Below are 23,309 nucleotides of genomic sequence, written 5' to 3'. Positions count from 1 at the left end.
CCAGCGTTCCCTACTGCTTATGCCCCTAACCATACAAAAGCCCGGTTTCTGTTTGATTTTGAGATGCTTGCAGATTTGTGAGATCAGAGCTTTCTCCCTATTGCAATAGTCTTTCTTTTTAATTAAAGTCTCTCCCTATGTAAATCAGTCTGGATTTTTTTTTTTTTTTTTCCTTGACGTTAGTGTGTAGCTGAGAGTGATCCCGGGTAAGTTTGAGCCCCACTGCTGGGGAAGGAAGTCTTGGGGCGGGGGGCATTTGTCTTTCTCTTCAGAATGGCGAGGAGGCCAGAAAAACCACATCTCTCTCTTCAACTTTCCGAAGAAGAATGAATTTCTAAATAAGGAGGTTTGAGGCTTGCGCTGTAGGGGCCGCTGGCTGGGCAGGGGAATTGTTGGTTGAAAAACACCGCTGCGATCACAGCTAGGAGCGAGGGGTGTGCTTAGGGGCGGTTTTCGAGAGGAGAGCCAGGAGTGAGGGATGGGACGGGCGAGGTTATGAGTGGAAGGTACGTGAAGAGTTGGTAGAAATCGCGCTTGTGTGGGCAAGTTAGATGTGGCGGAGGTGAAGGGGAGTCGCTGAGCCTCGGTAGCCCGAGGTACTGGAGCGGCGGCAGCGGCGGCTAGAGCAGCAGCCGCAACAGCGAGCGGGACGGAGTTAGGACCGCTCGGAGCGCCCAGGTCTCGAGGTAGTATAAGGTTTGCAATCCTTACACTTGCTGGCAGTTGCAGAAGATCTGCTTTTAAGTGAAACGTACATGCCACCCCTCCAAGGGCTGCAGCTTCCCCCGGCTTGCTTCTTTCTCTTCTCAGGCCCTCCCTTGCGCTCACTCTGTGATTCGTACTCGCGCCTAAGTTTGCAGAGAGCTCGCTGCCGGCTCGGAGCCGGGTCCGGCCAGGAGCCGCGGGCGGGGTCGGGAGGCCAGTGAACCGCAATCCAGAAGCATCGTGGGCCATGTATATTTCATCAAATGGACTTTGGGTGCGTCGCGTCTCGCAACCATCAACGCTATGTGCAGTGACATTTCTGACTTGAGTGGAGGAATGCGCGAAGGAAGCCCGGACGAAATTGGTACTAGGGGATCTTCTTGGCGCCAATGCTAATTGTCCTGATTTATGTCCCTTCTGACTAAGCTCAACGTCTTCGTCTGAAATAAAATGAAACCTGTGCCAAGCGGGGTAGAACCACCGGGCCGCTGGTTCTGATCCCCGGGAATCAGGAAATCGTCCGGCAGCTGAAAAATTTTTAAAAAAAGAAAAAAAGAAGAAAAAAAAAGGATAGAGAAAAAATAGAAAAAAAATCCCTCAGTAAAAGTTTAAGGCGAGAAGTGGCAGAGGCAGTGGCGCGAGGAGGCGCGGAGAGCCGGCAAGCAGAGGACTGGGCTGGCAAGACCTCCCGAAGGCTGCAATTTCATTATTAATATCACTATATTTTTGGAGGGAGAGGCACCTTTCTCATCTACTCTTCCTCTCCGCCCGCCCCTATTCCCTCCCCCTCATCTACCTGTCAAAGTCACTGATCTTTTGCATTTCGGAAGAGGACGTCAACGGGAAGGAATTCCCCCTCTCGGCTAGGGCTCCGAGAGGGGGCTACGCGCAGGAGGCTCCCACCACTCCCCGGGGCCGGAGGCGAAGGTAATTAAGCGGCGGGTAGTGGCGGCCGGGCGCGGGGCTTTGGGTCCGCTAGGTCCTCTGCCGCCGCCGGCCAGGCGCAACCTGGACCCCGGGGGTGCGGCGGCGGGGCCGCGGCGCTTGGGTCCACACGCCTAGCTCTCCCGCTCCGCCCGCTCTGAAGAGGCTCGGCGTAACAGCCGCCGCCCGCCCAGCGCCGCCCGCCCAGCGCCGCCCGGGGCTCCGCAGCCGAGGCCGCCGCCCGAGGCGCACCAGGCTGGGTCCGGCCGCCGCCCCGCGCCGTCGGCTGGGTTCCCGCCGGGCGCCTAGCGAACGGGCCTCACGGTGAGTGCCGCCGGCTCCCCCCCCCGCGTTCCGCCTTTGCCCCTCTCCCCGCCGCTTTCCTCTCTCCCTCCCCCCGAACCTTCCCCCGCCCACCTCCACCCCGGCCCGCCGCGCAATCCACGGGCGGGAGGAAGGCTCCGGGTGGGCGAGGAACTTTGTGAAGCGCCATGTGGAGGCAGCGCGCGCGCACACACACCCTGCAGACTCTCACACCCATACACGAGTCCTCCTGGTGTGCGCCCCGGGCAGGTTACGTGTGTGTGTGTTGTACTCAGTGCCTGGACTCACAGACACACAGCTCGCTCTCCCCCTCCCCACCCCCGACACCTGACCGCACACAACGCATCGGAGGGTTCTATTTTCTTTTTCTTCTTTATTGCTTTGCCAGTTGTCCTTGCTTGAGGAAAAAACTTGCCCTCTTGCCGGCCCTGTGGAGCTGGTGGCCACACTGAGCTTTTGAAGTTCCTTTCTTTTAATCTCCTTTATTGGTGCGAGATTAAAGCATTACTATCCCATGTTGTGCAGCTGGGGAGAAGGGAAAATTGAAAGAGGGAAAGGCTTGGTGTAGGAATTTCATGTGGAATATTTTCTCAGGGGTTGATGGATTCGGCTAGAGACATTGAATTGCTCTCCTGTATGGATCTGTGGATATCTATATATAATACAAATAATACTGAATATTATTGGGCCCCAAATAACCAATTAAGTGGTTCAGACACGGGAAAACTTAGATAAGAAAAGAAACTGCGCCCTCTGCTGTTTATTTTAGTAACCTCGCTCGGACTTCTTTTTTCTTTTTATCTTTTCCAGAAATCCACTCAGGAGGTTGTCATTTTACAGGGCAGGGGAGGAAATTTTCTAGCGGAGATTTTGAGCAACTTTATTTGGAAAAGCTGGAGGTAGCGTTTCCATTCTTGCATCAGGTATAGATTTCCAGAGAGTAGAGGCTTTTGTTTCCCACTTCCTCCCCCATTCTTCCCAGGGAATGGTAATGGAACCACTCATTATCATAACAGTTTGTCAATCTTTGGAATGGAAAATTCTGAGTAAGATTCAAAATTCCACTAAACATATGGTGTATCTGGCAGTAGATTTGCTCTAGAAATAAGGCCCTATTTTATGACTGAAAATACTAAAAGTTTTCTTATCTTACAGAATTGGGGAACAAAACAGAAGAATCTTCTAATAAAATCATTTATTTATTCAATAGACTTAATGGTTCAGCTTGTTAGAAAAAAGTTTTCCAGAAATTTTCTTTTTCGCAGTAGCGGCAAGGTTTTTCTGATTTGTCTAGTCCTTGAGATCATCTCTAAAAAAAACCTTGGGGAATTAACAACCCCAGGTTTCATTAATTAAGTATTTTGAACTGTAACTTGGACTGCCTTAAATGCTCCCCATCCCTTTTCTCTTTGGCAAAGGAAAATCAGCCCCATAATTGTTCAAGATTCTTTTGGAAGATAAGTAACTTTCAATTTTTCATTAAGATGAAATTCGGTTCTTTGCATGGGGATAAGCTTGCAAAGAAACAATGTCTCAAGTATTTCACACAGCAGGTTGTTCTAGCTTAACATACATAAGGGATCTATTTTCCTTTTCTGGGTGCCATGAAATAAGATCTATTTCACCACTGTAGACCAACATGAGGGAATTCAAAATTCCATATAGTTGGCTATTAATTTGGTGATACTTCCTATTGTGAAATTTTAAAAGGGTAATCTTAACATTTTGTAAGAAAACAGTTGATCTTATATGCATATAAGGCTGTTTTTCCTATTGAGATTTTTATTTCGTCAGCTTTCACTGGGTAGGTGTGCTAAAATGATTCAGGTTAGGTTTTTTAGGAGAAGGCTAATGTATTTTGCTGTTTCCTTTTGTATATTTGTAAGTGGTGCATATACTTGTCTTTGCCTCTGTTATTATTCTGAAAAAACATCAAATAGTAATGTTAAAAAAAATTAAACTATTGCACGCTTAGTTGATATGCTTTCTAACTGTTGTAAGGATTTATAGAGAGAGTTTTAGAGTTACAAAAACACCAAGTCACTTGGAAAGAAATAAAATTTCATACAACTCAGAAAATTAATTGTATGTTAACAGAAAAACGTGTGTGTATGAATGTGTGTATATAGGTCAGTAAGAGATTTAGCATACTTTTAAAAATAATTTTATCTTCAGAATCCAGAGTTTTGTTTCAAAACTTTAGGTGGGTGTAGATTTTCTCAAATGTTTATTTGAAACCTTGGATTTCTGAACTTCTCTACATGACAATGAAAGATTTGTTGTTCTATATTAATGAAATAGCATATTTATTCTAGACTTAGCTGATTCTGAAATAATTTTATGTATTATCCCATCCCCAAACATCCTGCAAAATATATGCTATCTAATTTCCCTAATCATTAGTCTCTTGGTGAAAACAGAGATCTTCCAAATCCTAAGGTGCGTTATTTGGTTTTATTAAGAATCTCATGATAGGCAGTTGCTCATAATACCCAATCAAGTATGAGTAAAATATGCCAATGATATTGCAGTACATGTTAAATTCCTTATATCTTGAAAGACAGTTAAAGGGATAGAAGCAAATTAAGATGACCCCCATCTCCCATTAAGATGACTAGAAAATGCTTTCTTAATAACAAATAAATGCAAAGAGCATTCAATATATGTTAAGTATCTCATCTAGTCAATCTTGTTATGACAGTGTTGGAAGCTGCTAATTTTGATAGGTTATGGAATTTGGATATGTCTTTATCTCCTTATATTTTTCACTCAATGGAATATGATTATAGTCAATGTTCTTTTTGTTCCTTCCCATTCAGAAACATGCATATTTATAAAATTCTTAATGTCTATGAGGAATGAGTCAATAGCTGTCTATTTCAGGTGCCCCTGAAGAGCTGAGTATTTATGGAATAAATAGCCTACTATCACCACCCCTCCTCCTAGCGAGATTATACAGTAAAACAAATGCTGAGAGCCAGCTAGAGTTAGTGGATTTACTGTCAATATTTTCCTCTCTGTTGATGAAATTGTCAGTTGTTTTTGGAATGTAATTGTCTATAGTTTTGATCATTGTTACTTCCATGTAATGTTTAGGAGGCTTCTTTTCTAATGAAAGAAAGGACCTGTGAAATACCTTCTGCAAAGTTAACCCAAAGTGGAAGGGAATTAGCTACAGAATCCTGGAAAAAGATATGTTCCTTGTATGCAAAGCCATTTTATAGCCCATTTTAGTCCAGATCAGTAACATCTATCAACTTGAGGGCATGATGTAACTTTGTATTTTCACAGCGGCTTTGCAAATTTATATACCAGTCAGAGGTCTATGGAGTACTCATGGCATATTAATGGGTATTTCTATCAAAGAGGACCTCCCAAAACGTTAGTGCACAGGTAGAGATGATAGCACTATTTGATTACAGTGAGTTCCCAAGGTTCGCAAAGTAAAGAACTAGAACTGAGGCCGCACACAGCTCTTCTGAAGCTGCTCACATTTACGCGATACAAACACCTGAGACAAATTCAAAGCCCACGTTACTTGGCAATTAGTTCAGTTATGGGCAAGAAGGGATTGGTTTAGTATATTAAATCCCCAAATATGTCATTGACTGTCCTTCTCATAATTGGTTTGCCTGGCTATTTGCTGTGATGACCTAGCATTTAAGAAGCTATTGGTTATTTTAACCTAGTTGAAAGCGTAGCCAGATGGGAACTGGTGCCATTAGGTAAGAGAGGTTAAGGGGTAAATAATATCCTATTTTAAAATCATTTTATTTTCTTTGAAAACTCCATAATTACACTTTAATAGAAAATTCCTGATTTTGACAGAGACTTCTTTTCCATTGTGTGTCTTGGAAGTTCACAGATTTAATTTCTTTCTAATTTTAAATTAAGAGGATTTTCTTTGAAATGTATGTGGCACTGAAAAGTAAGGAGATGCTAACGTGAAGGATCCGCACTAAGTGATGCTACAAACATAAAAGTTGGAATGAAATCAAATAATTACGTTAAAGAACAACTTAGTGACCCTCTCCTCCTGATATGTAATACGCTGCGGTCAATATCTTTTTCTGTGTCAATGGGAGCTCATTAAATGTAAATTCTGCAGACTGACTGAGCCATGCCATATTAGTGCTTGCCAAAGCTTGACATTTTTAATACATTAATAATATGTCTGTAATTTAATGGAAAACTGTTAATCACAACTGGTTATGTGCCAGAAATTTAAGCTATAATTGGCTGCCTCTTGTCAAGAATGTCTGTCGCACAGCCCTGCAACCGCCTAATATTCAGATGTATTGCACTCCTTTGCATTTTTCTTTGTCAGCTTTCTAAATTCAATCAATGGTGTAGTCCATAATTCTGTGTAATGACCATAATTATAATTCTGGTGTACTTTAATGAGAATTCGTTACACTGGGATTACTGTTGTGTCAGGAAATAGTAACAGGTTCCCACACATTTCACTAGTGTCCAAATTTTTAACATACATATATGGTCATCCTTTATTTTGTGATTCAAGTGAGGCAAAAGGTGGATGAAGACAGTAGCCAAGAATAAATAGATTAGGGGGATAGTATTTATTGATTAAAAATGTGATGATTAATCTCAGAGAATTCAAATATATACTTAAGGTCATATTTAAAAAATAATATTAAAAATTAGCTTGTAGTGCTCACTCGTTTCAAACTCAAAGCAGTTCATTCCAGGTCTTCAAGAGTGTATGGTTCTTGATAAGTAAGTTGTTATGTATTTGAAACTAAGAATTTAAGTTAATAATTTCTGGTGTAGTAGATTTTACACTGCTTCAGTTATAAGGCCTACTTTCCCCTCCCCTTCATCCCCCCCCCAAAAGTGTTTGTTCTTATTATAATAAAGTAGTAAATGCAGTTGAAAAATGCATCTAGAAAATGTAAATTTATATTATTTTAATACTTTTCGGATTATTGTCAAAATGTCCTCTCTGAAAATATCAACTTAAATTACTAATGAATCCGAAAAAAGCAGAAGGCTGTAGTAGCCACAACACATGCTTCTCTGTGATTTATTTTTTGGTTTAGATTTCCAAATATACTCAACACTATATAGTCTTTACATTATAAGAAAGTGGCAGATTCAAATCTGTAGTTTATACATGTTTAGACAAACTGCTAATTATTGCTTCATAGTAACTCAAATATTCAACACTTTTCCTAATAGAAAATATCACAAATTACAGCAGTATGATAACATTTTATGAATTGAATATAATGAAAATTGCACTTGTATCCATAAAGCAATTATTATAAATTACTTTGCTATGGAAACACAATTCAGCCATCTGTTGGCATTTCATAGTCTCTGTGGCTTAGTTCATTTTAAGATGGTACATTATTTAAATATAGTGAATTTCTTTTATAAGATTTTGTGAGGATAGTGAACTTCCATATTTAAACTGCTTAGTGTGAATTGAAGGGTCTACAATGGTATTTCCTAAAACTGTAGGCTTTTTTGTCATTTTACATTTAAAAAATAGTTAATTATTGGGACTATGACAATATAAACCAACTAATTAAGCAAATACGCTTTTCTTACACCTGGATTCCAAATATTATAGTTTGTTTGGATTTAGACGGTGATTTCTAAAGAGAAAAGTTGCCAGTTAAACTCACCAATGATTTATACTCATAGTTATGTAGGCTGTATTATCAGTTAACCAGAAGTACTTTTAAACAGGAATTTTTATTTTCTCTTAGAATTAGTGCCATATTATTCTGCTTCATGGCCTGTTAACTCACCCTCGGCTCTTTTTATATGTGCATTTTAAATTGTGCGTTTTACTACAGAGCTTTTAGTTTTAAAGCAGCATATAATATTCGCCTTTGGGACAAATTCTCTTATTCTGTTACAGAAAGTAACTGCAAATGCAGATGTAATAGCTATAAAAAGATATAAGAAAATAGAAAATTCTTACGAAAGGAAAATTTGCTCCTCTGGTTTTATTTTTGAATTTTTTTTCAGGGAGACAAGTTATCTTTATCACTAAATGCAACTAAACAAAAGATGCTAAATTCTTCCAATATAATGAGCAAATCCAAAGGGACAGGCTCCTGCCAACAATGCCGGTTTTCACTCCAGTTAACAAAAAGCTAAGAAATGTACAAGGAATTTGTAGATTTTTAGGGTCTCTTTGCTAAGAGACAAAAGGCATAGAAGTAGTTATCACTTCTTTGTCATTGTTATAAAAGCGCTCATTTCCCCCATTGTACTCCTGGAAGATTTTCCAGCACCGCAATATCTGAGAAATGTTTTAATCTAGCTGCTTGCTCTTGGTTTTGTCAAGATGGAAATATAATTTTTGAAGCGAAAACCTGTAACTCACCTGGAACACAAACATCTGTCTTTGTTATGGAAGTGTTAAATCCTTCATTTCAAAATTCTCCCCAATGTGAATGATTTCTGTGGTTTGCTCATTCTAGCAAAGTAAAGGTTGTCCATATTACACCAAATTGTTTCATATTGCATCAAACCTCCCAAATGCCAACATATCATACATTTTGTAATGCATTGATTGTGGGACAATAACTCTTATTTTTATTGTTTCTAAAAGGGTGTTGGTGCCAGAAGAAAAGAATGATTGATGGGAAGCAGACACCGAGCTATAGACACTCATCCTTTTGCTTCAGATACTGATACCTCAGTGCGCCTGAGCAACGCTTATGAGCCGTGAGCATCTAGGATCACCCAGGGTTATTGGATGTACAATAGGAGAGCCATCATTTTGCTAAATCATTATCTGCTGCTGGACATCTTTTACAAAAACCAAACTAGACCCAAGTCTAATAGATATGTTCTAAGACAATGAAAAAGCTGCAAGTTGTTGCTAATGCCTAATGCACAAGTATGCTAGGTTTCCACCAAAGTCCTCAATATACCTGAACACGCGCCATATCCGAATCCTTCACTTTTAGCTTTGGAATCTACTTTGAAGTCTCATCCCTTTTTTTTTTTTTTTTTGTTAAATATACAGACCTACCTACGTATAGACATACATGTATATGTAAAATAGAGACCACAGATAATCAAACCCGGCTTTTGTTACCACGAAGATTGCCAAGAATTTAGAGATGTATTTGTCAAGATTCCTGTCAATTCATGCCCTTTGGGTTACAGTGTCCTCAGTGATGCAGCCCTACCCTTTGGTGTGGGGACATTATGATGTGTGTAAGACTCAGATTTACACAGAAGAAGGGAAAGTTTGGGATTATATGGCCTGTCAACCGGAATCCACAGACATGACAAAATATCTGAAAGTGAAACTGGATCCTCCGGACATTACCTGTGGAGACCCTCCTGAGACATTCTGTGCAATGGTGAGACAACCTTTTTGAATAGAATATTTCATGTTAAGTGCGGGCATGTTGTATATGCATACAAATGTGTTAAGTGTAAAGACTTAACTCAGGTAATGAGCTGAATCTGCAAGTGGCAGATTTGTGCTAAACAGGCTAGCTTCATTCTCAGTGGAGGCCTGCACCACCTGGAATTACAGTTTGCACAGTGTGATTGATGCACTGGAACTTACCTTCCTGCAAACCAAAGGTTTCACTGAGACAAGTGCACTGAATATAAATTATAAAAAAAAAAGTCCACTGAAGTTTAAATTTCAGATTGGAGATTGGGAATATGATTAGGCTATATGTGATATCATAAGGATAAAACCCATTGGTAAACCAACTTTAAAAACACAAAGCTTTCTTCACATACATATTTAAATTAAGGCTAGTCCCATGTTCCATAGTTCAAGGCTAGAGTAGATGTCCTGGTTTTCCTCATCAGGAAACTGCTATGGTTTGGAAATCCTTGGTTAGGAGACCAGTGAGAAGGGAAGCAGAAGAGGAGACAGGGGCTAAAGCCTCATGAGAAGCTTTTCCAGAAGAGTCTTATTTGTCAACTTATGCAGCCTCTTGTTTACAAGGGTTGTGGTTTTCCATAGAAAAGTTTGGAATATGGAAAACACGTTTATTGAAAAAGTAATGATATGGAGCATACAAATTCAAATAGTGTCCTTTTGATAAGCAAAGTTAGATAATGTGTTGTTTTCATAGTATATATGTCTTTTTCTGAGTGGTAAGGTAAATGGGATGTGAAAGGGTAATATAGGAGTGACAAGTTGAATTTTCACTAGAGATGTTGCTGAAAATATACACATAAGGTATTAGTAAAGAGTTTGGTGATTGAAATGATGTAAATCAATGTGCTAACGAATTCAGACAATGTGTTCATTTGGTTTATGTTGTTGTTTTTTTTTATTATAGGCGGTCTTTATTTGATAGAACTGTTGTGGTCCCATTTTTCACCACGTAACAGATGTAATCGTATGGCAGATTTAGATAGTATCCTTACCTGACTTTATTATCTTGAACCTGGCCTGGCATTTTCAGGATAGTAAAACTATTAATCAAAGTAGCATCTGTTCACAGTCCCTAGTGAGTTAAATTAGTATAAGATCATCTTAGACCTAGCACTGTAGAAAAGGTTTTGTAACAGGAAACAGTTTTGAGCACTAAACAGTGCTTTCACCTAAAAGCTAAGGGCTTGCCATTTTTCAGAAGTGCCTTTGGGGACTGGTTTGAATTATAGTCTAAACCTGATTTTGCGGAGAATGAGAAAAAGAGCTTGGCTATTAGGTGTCACTATGACTAAAGTGCTCTGAAAGACTAAATATTTCAAAGAGAGGACCGTCTGTCTGGGTAGCAGGTATGTGCTTTGCAAAGAAGTTGCCTTTTAGAAATCAGAGACCTCCAGAAGAGGAGTTTATTCAAACACATTAGGAAAACTATAATAAATCTGTAAAAGAGCAGGGACATTTTTTTGGCTTTATGTAAGATTTTTAATAATCTCTCATAAAAGTTCATATTTAAGATCTCATTGCAAATCTGGGGTGAAATTGCTGTTCAGGTGACAGGTTTGGCCCAGAACTCCTTAGCAGAGGATGAGTTCTGGGCCAAATCTTCGTATTATTAAGAACGCTCTAACTCTATATATTGGTTTGCATGCACTTGTAGCAATATGCCTCTTCTGGAATTGTTTAATAATTTACAGATCTAAGTAAAATAGCAAAGATCCTTTTTCACAGTGCTGTTTTTACTTGCATAGGCCCTGTATGATGTGTTCAACATGTGATTTGAATGTGCAGCTTCCCTGGTGTCAGCCTCTGGCAAGAGAATGCTTGCTCAGCACTGCTCCTGTCTGTCGTGTTGAAGGGTTTACTTGGTGTCTTTAGCATGCCTCTTTCTCCCATTTGAGTGGGAAAGGGTGCATTATAGAACTCACGCCTGACTTTTACAGTGACATGGTCTAAGTTCCTTAAACAAGCCAATTCATACCAGTTTACTGGCTAAGTGATGTTAGAGACCAAAAGAGAAAAAAGTAAAAACGATATCCCTTAGCTTTCTCAAGTGCAGTAATATGTGTACTTTACACATTTATGTGAAACTCCACAGGACAGTGTTTTAAAAGGCTACATCTTACTGTGATACAGATATTCAGAAGTCTTGGTGGGTTTAAGTTTGTCATTGGACAGAATTGTTTTCCATGGGAGAGTGTGAGGTTTGTGAGATGTTACCTATCAATGCTTAATTTGGACTCCTTAATATACATTTGATTGGCATAACAGGTTTAATAATCTATACTTTAAATACATAGTTTGAAACTATTTGTATGCATATTATATACCAAGTCAAAGATAGTGACCTAATATAGCAACACTTCCTCTCTGCAGTTTTGCATTTTCCATAAAACTCTTTAGTGTAAGGTTTCCTCACACAGGCTGTAAAGCTGTTTCAGGATGCTGTCATATCAGACCTGTTTAGGTGCTCCTTAGCCCGAGGTCTAATGGGAATCCATAAAGTCATTTGTGTTATGACTTTCACATTCTCCCCTCCTTGACACACGCATCCATACCTGCTCCCTCAGAGTCGTTATGGCCTATTACATCAGGGCAGCTGCCACATAAGCACAATCACTGCTTAGCCCTGATATGTAAATGTTTGCTGCAAAATGGTTTCAGTAATCACCTGCTCAGCTAGTGACACCCTTATTAGCTGTGACTACAGCAATTCTGAGCACCGAGGGGACATTTGCTCAGAGAAATACCCTATAATTCCCATAGCCAATTTATCTTATATAAAGTTGAAGTTCATTGGCAATGCATTGAGAGTTTGTATTGCTGCTTTTTGCATTGCCTCCATCATTATATGCCAGTGACCATCCATGAATGCTACATTTACTTTAGAGTGAAATTTTAGGGAAAAAGGACCACATGATTCCATTTAACAGTAGATCTCTGTTTATTAACCTGGATAACCTACTTAATAACTCTTTAATATCTAGTGATTTTAAATTTTTGTATAGTAATAGTACCAGCATTTTAAACATTAGTTTTATGGGAGATTCTACCATTTCTACTTATGATAGTGAAATAGGGGAATAGAAATAGATATACACATATACATATATATGCATGAATTTTGTATATTGAGTCCATACATTTTCTTTTTAATTTAATCTGATATATTCCTTGTAAGTTGTCGATGGCTAAAAGAACTCTGCTTTTGTTAAGGGTGAAGAATCTGAAGGGTAGAAGAGGGTTAAGCATTTTTTTTTAGGCTGACATAACGTGTTAGTATAGATCATGTCCTTCCTTCAGCCACGTAAAAGCTTCAGGTAGCACAGCTTTGTCAGAAAACACAGATCATCTAGTGACCACAATTTGTTTCAATTTGCATAAAGAGCACATAGGATGATCTGAACCTGTGTGTAAAGCTGAAGTGACAACACAAAGTTATGACTTGTTCTTTGTGTTTAGACAAACTTAGCTGTCATATCTCCACACAACATCCCAGTGGCTTAAAAATGGCAAAATTATCTGCAATTATCTCCAGCCTGCAGCTAATTTTCTGGATACGTTAAACAGAAGCTTTCAAAAGAAGCCTACAGACGGAAGAAGTCATGGGCGTTTGTACAATTTATGGCACAGAAGTGCTGATGTCGGTAGAAATATGAGCCCTGGAGTGCACCTATGGATTTCAGAGCCAATCAAATCTAAATTTGGAAACAGAGATTATTAAAAAGTCTTCTGTGCATGTAATTTGACATAATATTCTGAGGTGGACATTAAGTGCTTCCCTTGGAGACCTTTGGCATCATTAATGCAACACGCCTTTAATTACATGTAGACTCATATTACTAAAAACTGGAGAAAATAAAGTACTCTGAGGTGTAGTTAACAATACCCTAGTTATGTTAACTAAAATAATTAAAAGAAAGGGTATAATTTTTCTAAATAAAATGTCAGAATTTGAAATGAAAATGGATTTTCTTTAGGAAATTTACTAATGTGTGCCTGTGCTCTTGATAGGCATTTATTCAAGCACCATAGCAGGTCTATTAATGATCATTCCATATTGTGCTATTTCCAGATACACTCCTATTAAGAAAAACATTTTTAATTACTGTAAGCATTGTGGACAGAGCATATTTCATTATGTTCAAATGGAATTTACAAAAGTTGGACAAAGCCTTCATGTTTTATAATTTTAAAGGAACCCAGTGGGATGAATGAGTGGTGACACATAGTCTCAGGGCTATCTATAACTTACATTTCTGATTTGGCATCGGCTCAGGTTGCAATCTGGTGGCTATGAGGTGGCTTTTGAGAAGTTAATTTGATAAATTTAGTTACGTTTTCAATGACAAGGCATTAATATCAATTTTCCAGAAACTGGAAATGACACTGATTTACATAATAATCAAATAATCCTGCACTCTGTTCACGTGAAACATAATTTAATAAATGAATGAAGTTTTAATAACAGTGACATCTTTCATTTGAATTGATTTATCCCTTAATTATTCCAGAATGGAATTTAAAAAAATCTTCAGTTCCTTCATTATTAACACTTCATTGTTATTTAGTTCATTATTTAGACTTACTTCTTAGAAAAGTTTAATTTATGTTTGCAGTGAATTAAGTTCCACAGAGATCAATCTTTCTCATATGTCACTATATCAAGTATTCCCTTGTTAAGGAGCCAACAGTAGCTCCTTATTATCTATTGCATCAAGTCTAAAGTACTCTACCTGCTTTTTAAATCTGAGTGTTTACAACCTTATTTCCCATTACTTCCCATCAGGACCCAATGGCATTTCCAAGGGATTTAAGACTAGCAGTCTCATTGGGAGGGGACTACTGGATTTGGGTTGAGGCTGCATTAGCATAGCATGCATGGTTTATGCAGGAGGCCTTGAGAGGGAGCTGATAAATATTATGGTGGGGCTAACCAAACTTAAAACCACCTCATGTCATTCATTGTTCCCAGACAGTGTTCTCTATGTGCACGAGTACCCTTGTCTCTGTTGAGCTAATGCACAAATATTACTATAGACTACTGTATGCAATGTGAAGTGAACAGAACATATAACACATGCAAAACCTGGTGGTGGTGGTGAGGATCAAAGTCAAATAACATATGGTCCCTGCCCCCAAAGGAAGTAAAAAAGAGTCCTAAGCAAAATTAATACGAAGTGGTGTGTAGCCAGAGGACGGGGACGAGGACGTAGAGGTAAGACCAGCACTCATAGTTTAAAGGTGAAACATTATTTTGCTGCATATTAAAGAGCCACTTGGAAAATATTGTCTGGTAGCCAAGTGCCTGATGTTAAACTGTGTCTGAAGAAGACAAGAAAAAAGGCTGGGTGCAGCAGATGGACCCACAGCATTTAAATGATAGCCTAGTGGCCTGGTTAATGGTAGATTTGACACCTTATATCTGGCAAGATGGAAGAGGAGCAAAAATTCATAGAACCTGATGAGTTAGACCTGTATATATATATGTATTTCTCAACTTAGGAGATGCTGAAGTATGCTGCATAAGATAAGCATGGCTCATATACCTGGCGCTCCAACTTCACACAAAGTTTAGGAGCATCATTTTACTGAATGCACAAATACAAGATTTTAAAGGTGAAACATGAGACCTCAATATAATTACTGCCTTGTAGTGGACTACTTTGAATTACCTCCTTCAGTTCCCAAAGAGGTAGGCTTGTCTGCTCTAGAGGAATATCACTTGAAAATATAAGAACTAGTGTCCTAAAAAACTCATAGTCTCTCTGGACTGTTTTGGGGTCTCTCGGCCATATTCTGTAAACTTTTGGTGGTGGTGGTGGGGTTTGTTCTGCTTAGCTCTGGAACTGTGCGTGGGTCTTAGTCTGGCATCTTGATCCTTTGACGTTAATGACTAGTGTCATCACACAAGAAGTCCCTCATCTCATGTTTTTCTCTACCAGGAGAAGCAGAAGACATTCCTCTTGCTTGGAATAGTCTCCACTTATCCCAATTCCATCCATCCTTCAAGGTCTGTGTCAAATTAGTTTCTCTGTATACTTCCTGCCAGTTTCAGCTCTTATCATTCTCTTGACCTTTTAACTATGTGATTAAAATATATGCCTATCTATCTACTATACTGTACCATTTAGCACTTCATTACATCTTATTGATTTATGTACCCACATATACATATGTTTCATGTGTTTACCTTATCCTGACTCTTGGTCTGGATCACTACCCTTTAAGTGAGATAATATGTGAGACAGCCTCCTGTACTCTCTGATGCAGAGTAGGAGCTCAACAGAAACTATGTATTATATTGCTTTTCTACCTTACAGCATTTATCATATTTCTAGGCAACCAATAAATAATAACATGTTTTTAACTGATTAATTGATCAGTTGATTGAATATAGTATTTGATTTTCTGGAATGTTTTCTATTTCTCGAGAACTTTTATCATATATCTGGTTTTTCCCTCTGTAAATGAAGAGACAACTAGAAAAAATTAGCTAATCCATTTGGGCAGCTTATAATGATGTTCTCAAAGGAGAGGTGGGAGAGAAAAATCTACTCTGAGTTTCAACACTGACAGTATGTGTGAAGGATTCTTTTTTCCATTTCTAATTGAATCTTTTAAAAAATATTTTTCCAAGTAAAAAATTTGGAAAAGATGAAAAACCTAACACTCAACATTGGAATCATTTTGCCTTATTTCTTAAAAGTCTCTCTCCCTAAATATTGGGCTGGCCAAAAAGTTTGTTCTTTTTGGCCAACCGAATATAATTTGTTTTACAAAATTGGAATCATAGAATCATCAGATATAATTTTTCATCTTTTTTCATTTACTACTGTAGCTTTATCATTTAGTTAGATCATTTATATGTGCTTAGAGAGTATGATTTGATAGCTATAAATATCCTATTATATGGATATATAATATTTTATTTAATTATGCTCCTACCTTGATGACATTTTCATTTTTTTTTGTTTTTTTCTGTTGGTTATAATGCTTTGATGAAAGCATTTTTAATGCTTTTTAAAAAAGCATTTGGATGCTTTTTTAAACCTACCCTTCTTCTCCCATATTCCAAGCCTCCCATATTAAATGCACATGTTTTTAGGATGGTGAGCTCATCATATTGACTTTAGTTGAGGCTAAAGAGTTTTGCTCTCAAGGGTGGAATCCTACTGAATGGAAGGGGCATTCTCTGTGTGAATCTTGGGGAAAGAGGTGTTGGACTTAAACCAAGATGTAGGACTTAGGCAGGCCCCCTCTCAGTGGGCCTTGTTCTCTTTTGTCTGGACTTGAGAGAGCTTCTGGAGGTAGAAGGAAGACAGCTTCTGCCACACGGTAGCGAGCAAAGTCAGGAGACCTCCTTGGGAGCAACAAGCTGAAGATGAGCAAATTACACCTTGTAGACTATACCTGTGGCTTTAAAACTTGCTTTAAGTTGATCCACAGTGAGAAATACATTTTATATTGGAACACAGTAAACACACACTTACCTACACACACACAACCAAAACAAAAGCTTTGCAGAACAGTCCTTACCCTTTTATATGTATTATGCCCACTGATATTTTTTTTTCCTTTATATTCCTTTTTCTTCTTTAACAAATAATTGAAAATTACATATTGATGGTTGTGTACAAATTATACGTAGCAGTGTTTTTGAACCTTGCATAAATGGAAAAATAGTGTACACATTATTATATAGCTTCTTTCTTTTAAATTTAACATTATATTTTTGAGATATACTGCTTTGTAGTATTCTACCCTATGGATATTTCTTTAATCAATCTTCTATTTAGAGACGTTTAGGTTGCTTGTTTTTTTGTTTGTTTGTTTTTTCTTGCATTATGCGGGCCTTTCACTGTTGTGGCCTCTCCCATTTGCGGAGCACAGGCTCCGGACGCGCAGGCTCAGTGGCCATGGCTCACGGGCCCAGCCGCTCCGCGGCATGTGGGATCTTCCCGAAACGGGGCACGAACCCGCGTCTCCTGCATCGGCAGGCGGACTCTCAAGCACTGCGCCACCAGGGAAGCCCAGGTTGCTTGTTTTTTATACTTTAAGGCTCTTAACTGGTGTCAAACTGTCCATCAGGAAGATAGTTTATCTATACTTCCTCAGTATTTTATGAAATGCCCTAGTAGCTAGATCCTCATCAATACTGGGCATTATATTCTTTTTTAAAAAAATTGATTGATTGATTGATTGATTGATTGCCACATTGGGTCCTTGTTGCTGCATGCAGGCTTTCTCTAGTTGCGGCGAGCCAGGGCTACTCATTGTTGCGGTGCACGGGCTTCTCATTGCAGTGGCTTCTCTTGTTGTGGAGCATGGGCTCTAGACGCGCGAGCTTCAGTAGTTGTGGCACGTGGGCTCAGTAGTTGTGGCTCACGGGCTCTAGAGTGCAGGCTCAGTAGTTGTGGCACACGGGCCACAGCATATGGGATCTTCCCAAACCAGGGCTCGAAACATTGTCCCCTGCATTGGCAGGCAGATTCTTAACCTCTGCGCCACCAGGGAAGCCCCTGGACATTATATTCTTAAATTTTCTTCTGATATAGGGCCTTAGCAGATAAATTATATAGTTTACCAAAAAGGATACTGATGAAATTATCCTTATTCCTACCGCCTTTTCTGCTAAGCTAATAATTTTTAAAATTTGGCATTGATATACAAACATATTGGAAGGGGAAAATGACATTTCATTTTTAAAGATGCATTTATTTGCTTATTGAAAAGATTGAGTTTTTAAATATGTTTCTTGGCTATTTAAACTTTCTTATTCCTAATTGTAGTAGTTTTACTCCTTTGTACTTTTTGCCCCTTTTTAAACTTTTCTATTGAAGCCAACAGTTAAGTTAAAAGATATATATTTGGGCCTTTTAAACAGACACCATTGTTTGTCAGTTGATCAAGTTCAAAAATGAGTATCCTTTCTTCCAGAAGAATAGGACTTGTTTCAGAGACTTTTCCACACCCTTCATTTTGTGGAAATTTTACGTAATCTTGCCCTGGGTTTTGGTGGCATGGGGGCCATCATCTCGGGGCTAGGAAATATTCATCTGTGTGCCCCCTCAAGTCTTTTGTTTCTAATATAAAAACTTTGAGAAGTTGTCATTTACCCTCAGTAAAACGTTCCTTTTCCCTTAGAATCAGTCTTTGGAGACAGTTGCATACTGAAACATATTCCTTGTATAAAAGTGGCTGGTGTGAAATCTGCTTTGGTTTTAATTCACCAGACCAATGGGCAGACTAGCTTTTCATGTGCTTTTTTAGATTTCAGAATTTCCTTCCTTACAAAAGGGGGAAAGGATGAAAGTTGTTTCACACAGCATCATACTGGAAGAGAACTACTGAGATTGGCAGGTTGTAAGTTTCTTCTCATCTTTCTGGGAATAGATAGATTCTCATAGTATCAGTTCCATGAAAATTAGAGACGTGACCTAAGGAAGAAACCAAAATTGGTTTTCAATTTTTGACCTACTTTGGAGCTGACTTCTAAAATATTAAATGAAGAATTGAGCTGGATGCTGTTTTAGCACAAAGAAATAGCCCTTTTGTTCCAGAAGGGTTGATGTCCTTTGAGAGGTCTGGTAGCTGACATTATTATCGTCATGTCTGAACAATGCTTTTTCACCATTACGTATAACTTTTTGTTTGTTTTCTGTTGTTCTCTTTCCTTCTTGGAAATGATAAAATGAAGATATCAAATATACTTCCAAGCAACCCTCTCTCAAGGGAGAGAGGAGAATCCAATATATGTGGTCAGTACAAATTGCAGAAGAGGATGTGTGCATGACAAAGAAAATGAGCTGGTGGCCACCCTAAGGTTGGTTGTGATGCCTGGACCATGCCACATGGATTTTGATTTCAAAATTTAGAAAAACTAATCTTACATGTGGTGTTAGGGAGCATTGTCACTAATGTGTCTACTGTCTGGCTCAGGATAATGTTGTATTTAGCCATCACCGCGGTCACTCTAACAGTGCCCAGCACAGTGTAAAGCACATAGTATTGCTTAATGCACACTTGTTGAATTGAACTTGTGGAATATTTTTACAAATAATGTTATTTATTTATTTATTTATTTATTTATTTATTTTTTTTTGCGGTATGCGGGCCTCTCACTGTTGTGGCCTCTCCCGTTGCGGAGCACAGGCTCCGGACGCGCAGGCCCAGCGGCCATGGCTCACGGGCCCAGCCGCTCCGCGGCACGTGGGATCCTCCCAGACCGTGGCACGAACCCGCATCCCCTGCATCGGCAGGCGGACTCTCAACCACTGCGCCACCAGGGAAGCCCCAATAATGTTATTTATTGAGAACTTGGTGTCATGCACTGTACTAAACACTTGGCCTTTGTTAGTTCATGTAATCCTCAGTCTTATCATTATCCTTATTTAATGGGTGAAGTAATTAAGGCAGGAGGTTAAGTAACTTTTCCAACTAAGTAGTGGGAATAGGATAAATCCAGGCAATCTGACATGCATGTCCTACTTTTAAACTATGCTATAAATTACTCTCTAATTTTATTTGTAGTCTATGGAATAAAATCATCACAAAAACCTTTTAAAAATCACATTTATTATTTGGATTATGAGCTACAATACTATGATTTTGTTATCTAAAAAGGCTTTTATCTAAGATAACCTCAGAAAATTGGATTCTGTAAACAGAGTGTATGGAATGTTGGAAATGCACGTTATGTGATGAGTGTCTTCATTTAGGGATAAGAGAACCAATCAACTCTGTTTGTTTCCATTTCTGCTTTCATTTCCATTAACGTGTTCATATAAATGGAAGTAAGCTGTTAAAAATCATAAGAGAGCGGAGTACATATTCACCAGCGGAGCATTCACCATCTAAAACCAGAATAATAAGTCAGCAACTGTTGGCTAGTTAACAAAATCACATTCTTGTGGGTGAAGTGTTGAGAAAAGTAGTTAGCGTGATACTTTTCTTTTTTTTTTTTTTACACTATCAATAACAACTGTTATCATATCAACTGCCTCCATGCTGTCTCTACTTGGATGTCTAGTAGGCATTTTAAACTTCACATGTTTATTATAGAACTCTTGATTTCTTCTTCCCAAATCTATTCTGACTCTGGTCTTTCCCATATCTATAAATGGCAGCTTATATTTATCTAGTTGCTCAAGACGAAAAATCTAGGAATCCTCCTTAACTCCTTTTTGTCTCTCACCACACATATCAACCAATTCTGTTAGCTAAACCTTCAAAATATATCCCAAATCAGACCACTTTTCATCGTCTCCCCTGCTAACTACCAGCTATATCTCTAGGTTGCACTCCTGCAGTATCTCCTAACTGGTCTTGCTTCCCACATTTGCCCTATTATAAAATTCACATATATTTTATAATATTATAATATAAAACTTTATAATGTGTGAATATTATAATGTAAATATATATAGTGTAATTATATTGTGTAAATATACATACATAAAATTTTAAGAATCTGTCAGATCTTTTCCTTGTTTAATTTCCTCTCATATTTTTTTGTGTCCCACTGAGAATTAAATCTAAACCATTACCACTGCCTGAAAGCTCCTGTGTAATCTGGTCCCTGAATACCTCTCTGATCTCTGCTCTGATCACTCCTACCTTGCTCAGTCCTCTCTACCTGCCTTCTTGATGTTCCTCACTAAACTTAGTTTATTCTTGCCTTGTTTGGACCCATGTTCTCAATATCTTCCCAGAGCTCATTACTGCCTTTTGTTAGGTCTCTGCTTAAAAACCTTTCTCATCTGACCACCTTATCTAAAATCACATCTCCTCCACACCCTTTATCCATTTATCCTGAGCCTGCTTAGTTTTTCTTCACTGAATTTATTACCGGGTTGATGTTCAAACTAATTAACAACTGGGGCAGCACCAACACTGACCAATCAGAAGAGATGTCAATGGTTACACTTTACTGGGTACCTTCTGACTGAATATCAGTTATAACTGCCTGATATTTATTATGTTATATACTACTCCTTTATTTATATCTCTTTCCTCCTCCCCAATACAAGCACCAAAGAGCAAGAACGCTGTCTTGTACCTGCCTATAGTAGGGGTCAATAAATATTTGTTGAATGAATAAATGAAGTGCTAAAAGCAGATATGTTAATTTGATCATGATATTCATATCAAAGATTGTTGATGTAATACATACATGATCTTTGGGATATATAGGCTGCTTTGGAGGTCCTTGATCTTGAAGGTATCACAAAAATTTTTTTCAGTTTCTTAAAAAATATTTAAAGTACATAAACAATATAACAAATACATGTACAACTACCACTTAAAATTAACGGTGGTAGCATATTGTTTTTGTTAAGCTTTAAAAAAAAGAAACATTACTGACCAAGTTGAAATCATCTTTGTCTCCATGGCCTGACCCATTTCTTGCCTCCCTCTCCCAGAGGGAACCAGTGTCATAAATTTGCTATATTTCCTTCTGGTCTATCTTTTAATATTTTTTATACCAAGCTTGTATGTTCATAAACAAGATATAGTTTTGATTTGGGGCTTTTTAAATATTACCATCCTGAAAAATCTATTCTGTAACTTGCTTTTTTATTTAACAATATTTTTGTAAATTATCCATTTGATCTGTATGATCTTGTTCATCCATATAAAAAATATACATTCCATTGTATAAATACATTCTTCATTAGTGGTAATTTAGGAAGTTCTTTTCTTTTTAGTTTTACAAGCCACTCAACAGTAAAAAAATTTTGTACCCATATCTTGATGCATATGAACAAGAGTTTTGTTTTTCCCAAGATATACACCCAGTAGCCAATCTGTTGGTTTATAAAGTATGGCATTTTCATCAAATACAGTTGCACGCTTTACATTCCTACCAGCAGATTATAAGGATTCTCCTAAGTTTTGTTTTGTCTTGTTTACTGATATGCTTCCTCTTATTGTGTATTGAAAAAAGTTTAAGGGCTTCCCTGGTAGCGCAGTAGTTGAGAGTCCGCCTGCCGATGGAGGGGACACGGGTTCGTGCCCTGGTCAGGGAAGATCCCACATGCCGCAGAGCGGCTGGGCCCGTGAGCCATGGCCGCTGGGCCTGCGCGTTCGGAGCCTGTGCTCCACAACGGGAGAGGCCACAACAGTGAGAGGCCCGTGTACTGCAAAAAAAAAAAAAAACGTTTAAGAAATCATGTTTCTCTTATTGCCTTAGATGTCAGTTCGATTTAATGATCTATTGTCGCCACCATAATCCACTCAGGACTTTTAATAGAACTCTGTGTACCATGGCTCTTAATCTCTTATCTTTTAAAAAATTATTTAATGGTAAATCACTTGGATATTGTATGAGCATCACTAATAAATATTCATAATTATGGATCAATAGGAAGAAACATAAAATTTACAGAAATAAATATTGAGCCAAACTATAAGCTAACTTCTTTGACTAGATTTTTATACAGAAGGCAACAAATTTTAAGAGTGGCATCTTCCACCTAAATTGAAAGGTATACTCTGATCTGTACAACTTATACAAAAATCACAGTTTAAAAAATTATTTTTAGTATTTAGCTGTATGTATTTTTCCCCCAAATCACTGTCTTCATTACTGGACTGTAACAATAGCCTTATAGTGCTTTTAAACTGGACATCCTTGCTTACTTTGCAGATGATATATAAATATTGCCTCTTCCATCACCGGAGTGGCTTGTTTCCTAGATGAAAAACTGAGGGTGATGTGTAACAGTAATAAATTTGGACAGCAAGGGAAGGGTTCCATTTCCAATTAAAACCACAGCCAGGAAGTTTCCATTTAGGCTGACAGTGTAGGTAGATCAGTATACATTTTGTTCATTTGCTTGTTTGTTTGTTGAGAATTGGAATTGTTTTAGGAGTTACAACAGTAAAGGAGTAGCTTCATAGTACTAAGAAAAGGCCAGTTGCCCTTTCTAGATAAGAGGATTCCAGGATCATTGGGTCTTGGGAA

The 23,309-nt window shown here is 38.4% G+C and overlaps 1 protein-coding gene across 4 annotated transcripts in view; it reads left to right on the top strand.

Moving 5' to 3' along the window:
• The first annotated feature begins 624 nt into the window (after positions 1 to 624).
• NTNG1 (netrin G1) overlaps positions 625 to 23,309 on the top strand; it is a 340,274-nt gene continuing 317,589 nt past the window's right edge. For 3 of the 4 annotated variants that reach the window (XM_007449346.1, XM_007449348.1, XM_007449347.1), the window contains exon 1: positions 8,543 to 9,305. In XM_007449346.1, coding sequence (XP_007449408.1) covers positions 9,060 to 9,305 — 246 coding nt within the window. In that variant the 5' untranslated portion in view covers positions 8,543 to 9,059. Of the gene's footprint in view, positions 687 to 8,542; positions 9,306 to 23,309 lie in introns of those variants that run through there. The other variant, XM_007449349.1, reaches the window with a different exon arrangement.

The sequence above is a fragment of the Lipotes vexillifer genome, unplaced genomic scaffold (assembly GCF_000442215.2).
Source record: "Lipotes vexillifer unplaced genomic scaffold, Lipotes_vexillifer_v1.1 scaffold393, whole genome shotgun sequence".
NCBI lineage: Eukaryota > Metazoa > Chordata > Mammalia > Artiodactyla > Lipotidae > Lipotes > Lipotes vexillifer.
This window is presented reverse-complemented; position numbering and strand designations above follow the sequence as displayed.